Raw genomic sequence first — 16762 nt, 5'->3', positions numbered from 1 at the left:
AAAGTGTCACTTCTCAACTAGTTGTTCTCATGTTGTAACTTGGAACCATAATAAAATGTTTTGTGGAACAGTGTTAGTTTCCATTTAAGAAACTGTGCCTATGTATCAACTCTGAGTCTAAAAATAACTAAAAGTGCTTGGTGGGAGTAATTTGAATAATTAAAAAATACTCTGCTATAGTTTCCAAAATCTCCACAAGAACTATTTATATAATCAGAAAAAACTTATTAATTTAAAAATGGGCAAAATACTTAAATATTTTGAAATGGGTGGTTGGGGTTAGCAGATGTAAGCTTTTATATACAGAATGGATAAACAGCAAGGTCCCACTGTGTAGCACAGAGAACTATATTCAGTATGCTACGATAAGCCATAATAGAAAAGAACATATAAAAGAAGAATGCACATGTATGTGTGTAAAACTGAATCAGGGCTTCCCGGATCGCTCAGTGGTAAAGAATCTGCCTGCCAGTGCAGGAGACACAGGTTCAGTCTCTGAGTCAGGGAGATCCCCTGGAGAAGGAAATGACAACCCACCCCAGTATTGCCTGGAAAATCCCATGGGCAGAAAAGCCTGGTGGGCTACAGTCCATGGGCTTGAAAAAGAGTTGAACACAACTTAGCAACTAAACAACAATACAACTGAATCACTATGCTGTACAGCAGTAGTTCACACAACACTGTAAATCAACTCTACTTCAAACTAAAAACACCAGGTATTTTTTCAAGGAAGATATGCAAATGACTAATAAACACATGAAGGATGCGCAACATCATTAGCCAACAAAGAAATGCAAATCAAAACCACAATGAGATACTATTTTATACCTACTAGGATGACTAGAATCAAAAAGTTTAAAGGTGCTGAAAAGGATGTAGAGAAATCAAAATCCTGACACAGTGTACTCTACTAGTGGGAATGTGAAATGGGACAGCCTTTTAGGAAAACAGCCTGGCAGTTCATCAAGCACAGTGTTGCCATATGACCCATCAATTTTGTATAGCAATACTATTCATAACAGTCAAAAGGCTGAAGCAGCCTAAATGTCCACCAAGGGATGAATATATAAGCATTATATGGTATCTCTGTACAATGGAACATTACTCAGCCATAAAAGGGAATGAAGTGCTGACAACCTGCTACAACTCACGTTATCTTGAAAACATAGGTGAAAGAAGTCAATCATCAAAGACCACATACTAAAATGATTCCATTCATATGGAAGTCCAAAATAAGGAAATCTAGAAATAGAAACTAGATAAATGATTGCTTAGGGACTGAGGGGTCAGGGTGAGATGGGGGTAAGGGGGGTGATGGCTAAAGGGCACATAATTTCTTTTTGAGGCAATGAAAATATTCTAAAATTAACTGGTGATGGTTGCACATACCTGAATATACTAAAACACCACTGAATACACCAGAAATGAGTGACTTATATCTCAGTAAAGCTGTCACTCATCTAGAGCAGACATCCTGGAATGTGAAGTCAAGTGGGCCTTAGAAAGCATCACTACAAACAAAGCTAGTGGAGGTGATGGAATTCCAGTTGAGTTGTTTCAAATCCTGAAAGATGATGCTGTGAAAGTGCTGCACTCAATATGCCAGCAAATTTGGAAAACTCAGCAGTGGCCACAGGACTGGAAAAGGTCAGTTTTCATTCCAATTTCAAAGAAAGGCAATGCCAAAGAATGCTCAAACTACTGCACAATTGCACTCATCTCACATGCTAGTAAAGTACTGCTCAAAATTCTCCAAGCCAGGCTTCAGCAATACGTGAACCGTGAACTCCCTGATATTCAAGCTGGTTTTAGAAAAGGCAGAGGAACCAGAGATCAAATTGCCAACATCTGCTGGATCATGGAAAAAGCAAGAGAGTTCCAGAAAAACATCTATTTCTGCTTTATTGACTATGCCAAAGCCTTTGACTGTGTGGATCACAATGAACTGTGGAAAATTCTTCAAGAGATGAGAATACCAGACCACCTGACCTGTCTCTTGAGAAATCTGTATGCAGGTCAGGAAGCAACAGTTAGAACTGGACATGGAACAACAGACTGGTTCCAAACAGGGAAAGGAGTACGACAAGGCTGTATATTGTCACCCTGCTTATTTAACTTATATGCAGAGTACATTATGAGGAATGCTGAACTGGAAGAAACACAAGCTGGAATCAAGATTGCTGGAAGAAATATCAATAACCTCAGATATGCAGATGACACCACCCTTATGGCAGAAAGTGAAGAGGAACTCAAAAGCCTCCTGATGAAAGTGAAAGAGGAGAGTGAAAAAGTTGGCTTAAAGCTCAACATTCAGAAAACGAAGATCATGGCATCTGGTCCCATCACTATATGGGAAAGAGATGGGGAAACAGTGGAAACGGTGTCAGACTTTATTTTTTTGGGCTCCAAAATCACTGCAGATGGTGATTGCAGCCATGAAATGAAAAGACGCTTACTCCTTGGAAGAAAAGTTATGACCGACTTAGATAGTATATTCAAAAGCAGAGACATTACTTTACCGACTAAGGTCCGTTGAGTCAAGGCTATGGTTTTTCCAGTAGTCATGTATGGATGTGAGAGTTGGACTGTGAAGAAGGCTGAGCGCCAAAGAATTGATGCTTTTGAACTGTGGTGTTGGAGAAGACTCTTGCGAGTCCCTTGGACTGCAAGGAGATCCAACCAGTCCATTCTGAAGGAGATCAACCCTGGGATTTCTTTGGAAGGAATGATGCTAAAGCTGAAACTCCCGTACTTTGGCCACCTCATGCGAAGAGTTGACTCATTGGAAAAGACCCTGATGGTGGGAGGGATTGGTGGCAGGAGGAGAAGGGGATGACCAAGGATGAGATGGCTGGATGGCATCATTGACTTGATGGACGTGAGTCTGGGTAAACTCCGGGAGTTGGTGATGGACAGGAGGCCTGGCGTGCTGCGATTCATGGGGTCGCAAAGTCAGACACGACTGAGCGACTGAACTGAACTGAAAGCTGTTTTTTAAAATAAGAACCAAGCCCCTTCAAAACCAATATGAAAATATTCTAAACTTATTTAAAGCACTCTAACTCCCAACAAGGAGACTTCATTAATCCCATATTAGATTGGCAAATATTAAAATATTTGCTATTACCCAGTGCTGTTGAGGCTGTGGAAAACAAGCCCCTTTTACTGCCTGTGGGAGTAGACTTGTGTAATCTCCTTGCAAGAAAATTTGGCAAAACATCAGTTAAAATACATGCACAATCTGATTCACCAGTTCCACCACTTGGAAGGAGTATCACAGGGGCCCTACGGAACAGGAGGGATGCTCCCTGCAGCACTGCTTAAATGAGCAGAGACTGAAAATAACCTGCACACTCCTCAGTGGGGGCCTGGGAGAATCAGCTGGGCTGCATCTGTACCGTGGAATACATGTAGCCACCAGGAAGGATGAGCACAAGTGAGACCAGCTGAGCAGGGAAAGGTGTGCTTCACACATTTATGTGCTTATCCATTTATGTCCGTAAAAAACACATATGCTATATATGGATTAGGCTTAAACTGTCTTGCATGGTGAATTCCATGAACAGAGGATCCCTGTGAGCTACGGACCGTTGGGTCACAAAGAGTCGGACACGACTGAGCAACTAACACTTTCACTTTTGAAGTGTCTTGGAAGAATACATGTAAAACTGGTAATAATTTCTTGCTTTAGATACAAATGGTTGGTCATTCAAGTGAGACACGAAATACAGATCTTTGGATGGAAATAATGAGTCTGGCTTTTGACCATTAGAGGACATCTGAGAAAAGGAGTCAGTGGGACTCAACAGAGAAAGGAAGGCAGGTATTATGTATTTTATATTTTCAAATACTCTCTGAACTTTCAAATTATGTACATGCATTACTCATACTTTATAATAAGTTGTAAACAAAGTTAAAATATTAAGGAGAAAAAGAAGATACTGACAAACAAAAAGATGAATGCCTGATACCAAAGTGAAAGTGAAAGTGAAGTCGCTCAGTCATGTCCAACTCTTTGCGACCCCATGGACTGTAGCCTTCTAGGCTCCTCCATCCATGGAATTTTCCAGGCAAAAGTACTGGAGTGGGTTGCCATTTCCTTCTCCAGGGGATCTTCCAAACCCAGGGATCAAACCTGGGTCTCCTGCATTGCAGGCAGATGCTTTACCTGATATCAACTACTGCTTAATTCTATAATTAGTACATCAAAGTCTTTCTTTTTTTAATACTATGCATCTGGGAAAGTTATTCTTGGGCAATCTCTATGTATTACTGTACATGATTGAATAGATAAGTCAATGATATTTGTCTGAGAGATGACATGAGAGTCCAGAGCAAGCTAAAAAAATGAGTGTCATGTATTCAATGCCACATAAGTCCATTGTCCTATTCAAACTAGAATTCAGATTCAGCAAGGACCCACTGGGCACTCACTGTGTCAGACCCTCGTGGGCATACTGAAAGACAATAGGAACAGAGGGTCCGGTAGCTGGCTTTCTGCCCTAGGTTTACTTTTGGGGGAGAGGACACCTATGCTTATTTTCTACACCATCTGTGAAAAGGAACAAAAGTATTAAAAACTGCTCATTTATTTTTCTCATTTCTGTTGCTGTTTAGCATTTCTGGGTATTTCTGGGATTTCTGCATTGAATTCTCAGTGCATGTGCATCCTGAACCGTCTCTCTAACCTCCATTCATCATGACCTCACCGCCCTCACAAACCCAAGCTAACATTCACAATTTCCTGGGTTTTCCCAGAACTCATACAGCAGGCTGGTTACCCAGCCCCATACCTCTAACCCTTAAAATGATTTAACTGTTAAACATCTGCTGTTCCCTTTTAAAACTCACATTACAATCAAGTACAAGCAACAGTTGTTGATCTGAACTGGAAGCTTTTCATCTGGCTCCTAATTATAACTTCGGGATAGCAACACACTTCAGGAAAGAAAGCACCAGAACAGTTCCAATTTATTACTATACCTGCTGTCTTGAAAGTACAGAGAATATGAAGGTGCACTGTGGTTTAGAATAACCATAACATTTTATGCCGGAAGAACTAACACCTACCTCCACTCGAATGACAACAAAAAAGACCCAGAAAAGTTAATGAAGTAGCCAGAATCCACATTTCTGGCCTCCTCTTCAGAAGTGTGCTCTACTATGTTTTTGATGTTTCAAAATACAACTCTTACATATAAAACATTGTATTCCCATTTCATAATTCCTGTATGTAATAAGTGCACACCCACGGCTGCATGCCAGCCACATGACACAGAGGTTCACTCCTGTTTCACACCTGCACGAATTATTCCTTCTGCCTGCAATGCTCTTCCTGCTGGTATGTGCAGGGCCGGCTGCCTCCTGTCAGTCAGGGCTCAGCTCAGATGACCCCACCTCAGAGAGGTCCTCCCAGACCACCCGGTCTGAAGCAGCCCTTCCTCAGTCATTCTCCACCACACACACACACACATATATAATATCCTGTTTATTTCTAAAAATCACGATCTGAAATCACCTTCAGTTGATTATCTCATAGTCTGTATCTCCCCACCCCTCGTAGCTCAGTCGGTAAAGAATCTGCCTGCAATGCAGGAGACACAGGTTTGATCCCTGGGTTGGGAAGATCCCCTGGAGAAGGGAATGACTACCCACTCCAGTATTCTTGCCTGGAGAAGCCCCATGGACAGAGGAGCGTGGCAGGCTATAGTCCATAGGGTCGCAAGAGTCAGACACAACTTAGTGACTCAGCCGGAAACTGAATATAATGATTTCCCACTCTACATTCCTTGAAATTTACATTCCTACAAAATCTAATGATGTTAAAAATTATCAGCAATTTTCAAATGCAATCTCATAAACATGTGTTGAACAAAATAAAGTCTTTGAGGAGTTGAAGCACTTCCTCAAGTATACAGTAACCTTTGGAGTAGTCAGAGAAATTGTTTTCTACGTCAACTCTCTGGTTAGAAATAATATCTATATCTACATCTCTGTCTGTCTGTCTAACACCATCTGCATCTGAGGTAACCTGTCAGGTCATCTGGTTCCTGTCTTATAGCAGCTTACAACCTAACTGGAAGTTTCCATCTAATGTTTCTTTCATACATAAACCATTATACCCAAAGGAAATAAAGGAAGGTACTGAGGACTCTGAGATTATGTACCTGATGAATTCTTCCCACATCAGTAAGGCTTCTTTTCACTGGGGGTAAAAGTTGGAATAATTATTTGAGTAAGCTGTTCCCAAATTTCTACTACCCTCTTCTGCAGAAATCTAACACTCAAACCAGGTGCATCTGTTCAAAAATGCTACGGTCCTGTCAGATCTGTCGATAAAGCCAACCCTACTAGAGTAGCCCAAGGAACTGTACCAAGGATGTACCAAACAACTGTACCAAGCAATCATGTATGGTGAGAACATTAAGGGAGGTCAACTGCTTTGAATACAGCTTTGTAAAATTATGCCCAAGAAAAGAGCTTCAGACTGGATGGTGGTACCTTGAACCTGAGACTCCCCTTTTGGGGGAAGCGTTAATCCTAACTGATCAAGAAGAATGCTCCTGTATCCTGACTGATACTGAACTATTGTTCTGATTATCTACTGTCCATTCTAGACTATGTTTCATTTCCTTGCCCAAACCCTGTAATGAAAAACAATCTGGGCCTGTGCCTTTCTTGCACAGAAAGGATAAATCTATCCATCCACAGACCCTAAACAATATGTTCTCTCTCAGACTATACATGAAATGGGGGAAATTCTTTTCTTTCTAAGTAGATGAAGTATCAAACAAGTCCCTGTACAAAACAATGTCAAAAGTATGTCTGTCTTCAAATAATTATTAGAACATACTAAAAAACAAAACCATCACATGTAACTCTGTGGTACAGTTAGAAAGTAACCTTAATTCCTGTTTCTTTGACCTCAAGTGTCTATCTTACTCTATAAACAAAAAAATCCAGCTAGAATAACAGATAAGATTGGAGCATGGACCAGTCAAGTCTGAAAAACATATACAGTGGTTCTTTGTAAATCAGCAACTACAAAATATGTACTTGGTTCCATATAGTGTTAGGTGCCAAGATGAATAAATCATAGAAAGCACTCACAGAACTCAGAGGAAGACCAAAAACAAACAAACAAAATCTAAAACAACTGGATTTGCTGAATTCAATGTGGTGAGTCCAATGTAACAGTGATACAGATGCATGTTGTAAGCGGTACCGCTAGCAGTCTCCTCTTTTGCCAACAGTACATTCCTAGAGAACACATCATACAGGATTTCTCAAAGGTATTGTTTTCTTTTAGGGACAGGTGCCAAATAAACTGCACTAAATTGCACCCAATAAATTGGTAAATAGTATGTTCAAATGACAATTTTTCTATAATTAGAAATGTTACTAATGAAACAAAATATTAAGCATTATGTCCTATTAAAAAAACAAATTCAACAGGTTACATAAGGATCTTCAAGCTTCAGACATATATCAACGGGATAAAACAGTTATGCAAAAATCTTACACAATAAACAAAACATTTTTATAATGGCTGTATTATCTGGGCTCTTCAGGAAAAATCTGAGGCAACGCTTTTTCCCCCTCAAGATAAATACCCTGTGCTAGAAGGAGCATTTAAAGTTATCTCATGGACTCTAACGTGTGTGTACGTGTGTGATCAGTCGTGTCTGACTCTTTGCGACCCACTGGACTACCATCTGCTAGGCTCCTCTGTCTGTGAAATTTTCCAAGCAAGAATATTGGAGTGAATTGCCATTTCTTAATCCAGGGTATCTTCCCAACCCAAGGATCAAGCCTGAAGCTATTCTCAAAGTACTGCACTGAGCTTTAATGATAATTCAGCAAGAAAAATAACAGTATGATCAGACTTTCATAATTAATCTAAATAGAATTTTTAAGAAACAAGTAAATTAAATAGATGTACACAGTATAGCCTTTAGATAAACTTTTAATAATTTCCTTAAATCTTCTGGTACCCTAAGACCTTAAAATTTTGTGAAGTTCAGCTAAATAGTGAGTTAAATTCACTGAATATCTGAATCATTTTCAAATAAGAAAAAACACTGAGAAAGTAAATACCAAACATAGGTTTATCCAGTTTTGGCTTTCTTTGACAGTTACTAAAGATATTTGGTTTTCTTAGTAAACATGTTCTGTGCCATGCTAAAGAACTGTACTATGAGAAAGTATGATTCTAGAAATTATGAAGTGTATTCATAAATTGACTACAGAATGCTTTATTAGTAACCAAGGTTACCAAGGGTTAAGAATTCTAATCCTTTATTTAATTAAATAAAGCTAATTAAAAGTAATTAAAGCTACAAGAAATATTAAGTGAAAAATCTTCATATATAAGAAAAATAGGATGGTTAAGGAGGTATAAGAGATATATTTTTGTTGAAATAAAAGAAAGTAACTGACCTAAAGCAGGCTTATCATTTCAGAAAGGGAAAAAGGAAAAACACAGAATAAAATCTGAAGGGGTATTAAGAAAGTTGTAGGATTTTGGAAAGAGAATCTGGGAAAGGAATTTTATGAGTGATCAGGCTGGGTAAGATCAAAAGAATTTGTTGTAAGGTTTTTTAAAAAATAAGCTTTAATATCAATAGTGTACTTACGTAAAACTGTAACTTAATTTTTCATCATCTACTGAAAGACCAAAGTTTGCTTGGACTATGATCTGCTTCTGACAAAATTCTATGAAAGTTTTCTTTCTTACCTTTTAAGTACTCTTGTCTAGAAAGCGAAGATTTTGTGTTTTACCAAAATTATTTTTGTGTGCTTCATGTTATCTCAGTCAGATCTTTGTTTTTACTTATGAAAACAAAGTTTTTTAAATTCTAAAAGAGCTAAATTTTGCTCAGACCTATGTAACCTTCTTAGGTAATAAAGTATTGATTTATAATAATATGTGATCATATTTAGTCAGATATCTGAACCCTTCTGATGTTTTTGACAAACTTCCCCAAGATCAAATTCTAAATAAAGTCTTTTTGACCTGAAAGTAACACTGGACATTTCCAGAGGGCTCCTACAATATCTCAAAAGATTTGTTCTCTTTCTTTACAAAAAGAGAAATCAAACTAATTAGGCTCATTTGGCATGTTAAACTATATGGGAAGCACTGTTAAATAAGTGATGATAAACCTTCTTAGGTTATAATGCATGGTGAATGTTATTAATATAAATGTTCCAAAAAATATATATAAATGTTCCAGAAATTTTATAAAATTCTGATATGTCCTGGTATGATGTTATCAGTCGTAATCTAGTTAGTACCTTAAAATGTATGTCACAGAAATAACCAACTTCAGTAATCTGTTCATAGTGTATTCCTGGGAGACGAAACCTTAAACACCACACTCTGCAGTCTGGAAATTTCACCTCTAGAAAGACTCCTTTCAGTCCCACTGAAAAGGCCTCAATCAGGTACTGTTAACCAACCTTGTGTAATCAAATTCCAAAAGAAATAGACTCTTGGATTAACACATCACATATAAAGAAAGCATCAAACCCAGAGTGGACTTGCACTGGTGACTTGAAAACAAAGACTTCTAAGAAATGAAGCAGATGACATCTGAAGGAGACAGCTTTTCCAAGATGACAGAACCAGGCCAGTATACCTTTTTCTCTCATTCTTAGGAAGACAATGCTCTTATCGGCATTTCCCAAACTACTGCAAAACGTGGAACTTCTCTGACCATTGGATCTGTCATTAGAAACTTCAATCTGTTTGTGATACTGGAAATACCTTGCTTTTCCCTGTAACCAATTTCTTATCACCAACATCTGCTGGATAATAGAAAAAGTTAAGGGAATTCCAAAAACATCTAGTTCTGTTTCACTGACTATGCTAAAGTCGTTGACTGTGTGGATCACAACAAACTGGAAATTTCTTAAGAGATGGGAATACCAGACCACATTACCTGCCTCCTGAGAAACCTGTATGCATGTCAAGAAGCAACAGTTAGAACTGGACATGGAACAACAGATTTGTTCAGAACTGGGAAAAGAATATGCCAAGGCTGTATATTGTCACCCTGCCTATTTAACTTCTATGCAGAGTACATCATGTGAAATACTGAGCTGGATGAAGCATAAGCTGGAATCAAGATTTCTGGGAGAAATGTCCATAACCTCAGATATGCACATGACACTGTCCTTATGGCAGAAAGCGAAAAACTAAAGATAAAGAGCCTCCTGATGAAAGTGGAAGAGGAGAGGGAAAAAGCTGACTTGAAACCCAAATTAAAAAGACGAAGATCATGGCATCTGGTCCCATCACTTCTTGGCTAATAGATGGGGTGAAAGCAGAAACAGTGACGTTTTATTTTCTTGGACTCCAAAATCACTGAGGATGGTGGCTGCAGCCTTGAAATGAAAAAACGCTTGCTCCTTCGAAGAAAAGGTATGACAAACCTAGAAAGCATATTGAAAAGCAGAGGCATCCTTCCACTGACAAAGGTCCACATAGTCAAAGCTATGGTTTTTCCACTTGTCATGGGTGGATGTGAGTCGGACCATAAAGAAGGCTGAAGGCAAAAGATTTGATGCTTTTCAATGTGGTGCTGGAGAAGCTTCTTAAGAGTCCCTTGGACAGCAAGGAAATCAAACTAATTGATCCTAAAGAAAATCAACCCTCAATATTCATTAGAAAGACTGATGCTGAATGAAGCTACAATACTTTGGCCACCTGATGCAGAGAGCTGACTCATTGGAAAAGACCCTGATGCTGGGAAAGATTGAGGGCAAAAGAAGAGGGGGCAACAGAGGATGAAGTGATTGGATGGATTGCTGCTAAGTCGCTTCAGTTGTGTCCGACTCTGTGCGGACCCCATAGACGGCAGCCCACCAGGCTCCCCCGTCCCTGGGATTCTCCAGGCAAGAACACTGGAGTGGGTTGCCATTTCCTTCTCCAATGCATGAAAGTGAAAAGTGAAAGTGATTAATCAGTGATCTGATTAAATGGACAAGAGTTTGAGCAAACTCTGGGAGACATGAAGGACTGGGAAGCTTGGCATACTGCAGTCCATGGAGTCACAGACACAGACAAGACTTAGTGACTAAACAACAACAAATCACTTATATGTGGAATCTAAAATATGGAGCAAATGAACCTATCTATGAAGCAGAAACAGACTCACAGACATAAAGAACAGACTTAGGGTTTCCAAGGGGGAGCCTGGGTCGGGGAGGGAGGGACTAGGGAGTCTGGGGTTAGTAGATGCAAACTGTTATATTTAGAACTGAGAAACAACAACGGTGCTCAGGGAACTCCATTTATTATTCTGCAATAAACCACAGTGGAAAAGAAAATAAAGAATGTATATATGTATATAACTAAATTATTTTGCTGCACAGCAAAAAATGAGCACAACATTGTAAAATAACTATACTTCAATAAAAATTTAATAAAAATATCCATGACAATCAATAAATATTTGTTGAATAAAAGTAGAAAATATGGGTCCACTGATAGGATTTGTGCACCTTTTTTAAGTTTCTACCTCTGTCACTCTTAATAAAGGCAGTGAGAAGATAAACTAAATATCACTTAGAAGAAACATGCGTTGATGGTACTATTATTTATAACATCAGTCTGGTTCCGAATTTACATGTTAATTGAGAAAATCAAGGAAGAAATACATCTGTCCCAAACTAAAAGCACAAGAAAAAGGCCTCATCTATTGTTTCAATAAGGAAGCAAGGGCATGGATAGAAATTTAACTCTTGGGTGAAATATAAGCAGGGTCTCCTTAGAGTCCACCAAGGCAAAATAAGGATGCCACGGCTGACCAGCTTTAAGTGATTTTTTCTACCAGCAAGATCAGCAGATTTATGAATTCTAGTTCATAACCATAGGCAGAGTGCACAATGTCACACCAAAAAACGGGCTTGAAAACTCAGTAATACATTCCAGTATGTTTCTATTAATAGTTTTAGAATTTACTCACAACTTTGCTAGACTGAGAAAGATGGTGAATCCAGTGAACTATCATTTCCTGATGCCTCCTAAGGGAAGCCTTTGATGGTAGGCTTTAAGTATTCACAAACGCACAAATCATGGTTAAGACAGGTCAGTGTACCAGCTTACATGTACTGGACTAGCTGATATTACTTTATGTATGCTAGCCAGATAATCCATTTTCTGTCCTTTTTAAACTCACCTTTTTCGTCACCATTGGGCTTTTCTTCAGACTGAGTATTATCCTGGTTTTGAGATCCTATAAAAACAAAGAAATATTCTGTGAAGAACAGACATCAATACTTAACTAACGATACTGGCAATATGCTTCTCCCTCGCTTTTCTTTTTCTATCAGCCTCTGATGGGTGAGAGGGTAGATTATTCCACAGGAAATTCTACTTTTGCACTGTTTCTATGAAACATGCCTTGAAAATGTTCATAAATCTAGATCTGCATCACTGGATATTTTCAGACAGAAGACATATAGCTAATATAACAATTACCAGGTACTTACTATGTCCCAGCCACCAATAAAATAGCTTGGACATAAGGCCTTGTGGTTATGAGGAATTTCTACTACTGACAACTCTGTTCTTCTGAGGAGAGTGGACCACCCTTACTATTAATGAGTGCCCCAGGTCTTGTGCACCAGCACACCTAATTTCATACAATGGAGAGAAGATGAAGTGGCTTAGATTTTCACGTAAACTTGGAAGTTTCTTGATATAATTCTTTGAATTTTTAACTAGTACCTTAAAATGTGGAAAAAGTATAGAAGAATTCTATGCTCCAGTTAAGCAACTTTTCAGGGTGCATTATTCACCCTGGATCTTTATATAATGAAGATTAGACACATATATTACATAGGAGGCGAGCAAGTATGTTATTGTGTACTTTCCCAAAGAAGGCCGCCCCACACCACAAACCTCCCAAGTACAAAGAAAGTAGGCAAAAAAAATTCTGAAGAAGCTATGTTTACTCTGTCTGCCAATTTCTTCCTCTTGCTGGAACCATAATCCATTTATACCAAAAGACTATGGTGGGAAGATTAAACCTGTAAAAGATCAAGGTTAGTAGACTATGTATTTAGATGTATTTCGCAGCAGGTAGCAAATAACTGACAATATTACCAAGGGCTTACTACATGCCACGCCTTGTGGGGAGCATGTAACCTGCCTTAGCCCATCTAACCCACAAAACAATTCTGCGACAGGAACACAGCTAGGCAGTGACAGAAGGGAACTCCATTTACTATTCTGCAATAAACCACAATGGAAAAGAAAACAAAAAGAATGTATACATGTATATAACTAAGTCATTTTGCTATACAGCAGAAATGAACACAACACTGCAAATTAACAGTACTTCAATACAAAATTCGTAAAAATCTCCATGACATTGCACAACTTTATGAATGCATTATATGCCATCTCTACACTGAAAAATGACTACATTGTGAATTTTATGTTATGTGTATGTTTCAACAATAAAATAACACAAAAAAGAAAGAAAAACTCCAAGAAGTCAGAGCTTTGTCCCTTTTGTACTATGTCCACACATTAAAGACACTCAATAAATATTTGTTGAATAAAAGTAGAAAATATGGGTCCACTGATAGGATTTGTGCACCTTTTTTAAGTTTCTATCTCTGTCACTCTTAATAAAGGCAGTGAGAAGATAAACTAAATATCACTTAGAAGAAAAATGTGTTGATGGTACTATTATTTATAACATCAGTCTGGTTCCGAATTTACATGTTAATTGAGAAAATCAAGGAAGAAATCCATCTGTCCCAAACTAAAAGCACAAGAAAAAGGCCTCATCTATTGTTTTAATAAGGAAGCAAGGGCATGGATAGAAATTTAACTCTTGGGTGAAATATAAGCAGGGTCTCCTTAGAGTCCACCAAGGCAAAATAAGGCTGCCATGGCTGACCAGCTTAAAGTGATTTCTTCCACTAGCAAATCAGCAGATTTATGAATTCTAGTTCATATCCATAGGCAGAGTGCACAATGTCACACCAAAAAATGGGCTTAAAAACACAGTAATAAATTCCAGCATGTTTTTATTAATAGTTTTAGAATTTACTCACAACTTTGCTAGACTGAGAAAGATGGTGAATCTAGTGACTTTCATTTCCTGATGCCTCCTAAGGGAAGCCTTTGATGGTAGGCTTTAAGTATTCATAAACGCACAAATCATGGTTAAGACAGGTCAGTGTACCAGCTTACATGTACTGGACTAGCTAATATTACTTATGTATGCTAGCCAGATAATCCGTTTTCTGACCTTTTAAAACTCACCTGCTTGGTTCTTGCCATCGGAGTTTCCTCCAGACTGAGGATTATTCTGGCTTGAAGATCCTATAAAAACAAAGAAATATCCTGTGAAGAACGGCCATCAATATTGAACTAAGGGTACTGGCAATATGTTTCTTTCGGCCTCTCAGGGGTGGCAGGGTAGATTATTCCACAGGAAGTTCTACTTTGGCACTGCTTCTATGAAACATGCCTTGAAACTGTTCATAAATCTAGATTTGCATCACTGGATTTTTTAAGACAGAAGACATGTAGCTAATGTAACACTTACCAGGTACTTGCTATGTGCCGGCCACTGATAAAATAGTTTGGACATGAGGCCATGTGGTTATGAGGAACTTCTAGTACTGATAACTCTGCTCTTCTGAGGAGAGTGGACCACCCTTACTATTAACGAATGCCCCAGGTCTTGTGCACCAGCACACCTAACTTCATACAATGGAGAGAAGATGAAGTGGCTTAGATTTTCATGTAAACTTGGAAGTTTCTTGATATAATTCTTTGAACTTTTAACTAGTACCCTAAAATGTGGAAAAAGTATGGAAGAATTCTATGCTCCAGTTAAGCAACTTTTCAGGGTGCATTATTCACCCTGGATCTTTATAAAATGGAAGAAAAAACACATATATTACATGGGAGGCAAGCAAGTATGTTATTGTGTACTTTCCCAAAGAAGGCCCTCCCCACACCAAAAACCTCCCAAGTACAAAGAAAGTAGGCAAAAACAATTCTGAAGAAGCTATGTTTACTCTGTCTGCCAATTTCTTCCTCTTGCTGGAACCATAATCCATTTATCCCAAAAGACTACGGTGTGAACCTTAAAGCTGAAAAAGATCAAGGCCAGTAGATTATGTATTTAGATGTATTTAGCCTGGAAAATCCCACAGACAGAGGAACCTGGTGGGCTGCAGTCCATGGGGTCGCTGCGAGTTGGACACAACGGAGCAACTTCACTTTCATTTTTCACCTTCATGCATTGGAGAAGAAAACGGCAACCCACTCCTGTGTTCTTGCCTGGAGAATCCCAGGGACGGGGGAGCCTGGTGAGCTGCTGTCTACGGGGTCGCACAGAGTCGGACACGACTGAAGCGACTTAGCAGCAGCAGCAGGTAGCAAACAATTGACAATATTACCAAGGGCTTACTACATGCCACGCCTTGTGGTAACCTGCATTAGCCCATCTAACCCCCAAAACAATTTTGCGACAGGAACACAGTCAGGCAATGACAGAAGACCCACAGGAGACCCACAGGAGATGCACAGGGGACCACCCAGCTGTGTTTAGTTCCTCCGCAGTATCTAAATCTTTGCGATCCCATGGACTGTAGCCCACCAGGCACCTCTGTTCATGGAGATGCTCCAGGCAAGAATACTGGAGTAAGTTGCCATGTCCTCCTCCATGGGATCTTCCCAACCCAGGGATGGAATCCAGGTCTCCCGCACTGCAGGAGGATTCCTTACCATCTGAGCCACCAGGGAAGCCCATGAATACTGGAGTGGGTAGCCAATCCCTTTCACCAGGGGACCTTTCCCACCCAGGAATCGAACCAGTCTCCTGCCTTGCAGGCAGATTCTGGCCACCCAGCCAGTAAGAGGTGGATTCTCAGATGTAGACCAGGCTGTTTGATTCCAAAGCACATACATGAGAGTGCCAAATGGAAGTGTTGATTTTCTACAATAAACCTGCTTCTGCCCGCATGTTCCCAGTTGTTGCATTGCTGGTTGCTCAACATTAACACCAGGAAGTTATCTTTTGATTCTTCCTTCTTCCTCACTCCACCATCCAATCCATTAGCAATGATTTCAGTTCCACACCCCAAGTAGATCTAGACTCTACCCTCTTATCCCCATTACCCCATGTCTTCATCTTTTGCCCAGATTACAACATCCTCCTGTTTTTCTCTCCCTGCTGTTGTCACTTTTACGACAGATGTTTTCCATTTTCCTTTTTTCTGGCTTGAGGAAGAAGGCAGAAACTGCCCTCTTTCTCTCTTTCCAGTTTTAAGACCTCTTCACCTTTTTCAAACAACAATTAGCAAGTACCTACTGTGTGCAAGCACTGAAATGGATGTCTTGAACAATCTAAGTAAAAGGAGGTGGGTGCTTTACGTGACAAAAAAAGACCAAGTATTACAACAGAATACTTCACTAAATGGACTTAAGTTCATAAAGTGGCACAGATTCATTAGATTAATTTCATCTCCTAAGTGGCTACCCATTATGGTGGCTTTTTAAGTCTGGAAATCACTGTATACATAGCTTATTAAAAAGCAGAGATATTATTTTGCCACAAGGTCCATCTAGTCAAAGCTATGGTTTTTTCAGTAGTCATGTATGGATGTGAGACGGACCTTAAAGAAGGTTGCACACGAAGAATTGATGCTTTTGAATGAGGTGACAGAGAAGATTCTTAAGAGTCCCTTGGACAGCAAGGAAATCAAACTAGTCAATCCTAAAGAA

At 39.2% G+C, this 16762-nt stretch overlaps 1 protein-coding gene across 1 annotated transcript in view; it reads right to left on the bottom strand.

Annotated features, from left to right (window-relative positions):
- Window positions 1-16762, bottom strand: part of TMEM123 (transmembrane protein 123) — an 87021-nt gene that overhangs the window by 33495 nt on the left and 36764 nt on the right. The window contains exons 9-10 of the mRNA XM_068988825.1: window positions 14288-14347; window positions 12186-12242 (exon numbers count right to left, since the gene is read on the bottom strand). Coding sequence (XP_068844926.1) covers window positions 12186-12242; window positions 14288-14347 — 117 coding nt within the window. The remainder of the gene's footprint in view (window positions 1-12185; window positions 12243-14287; window positions 14348-16762) is intronic.

Source organism: Capricornis sumatraensis, chromosome 16 (assembly GCF_032405125.1).
Source record: "Capricornis sumatraensis isolate serow.1 chromosome 16, serow.2, whole genome shotgun sequence".
NCBI classification, from domain to species: Eukaryota; Metazoa; Chordata; class Mammalia; order Artiodactyla; family Bovidae; genus Capricornis; species Capricornis sumatraensis.
This window is presented reverse-complemented; position numbering and strand designations above follow the sequence as displayed.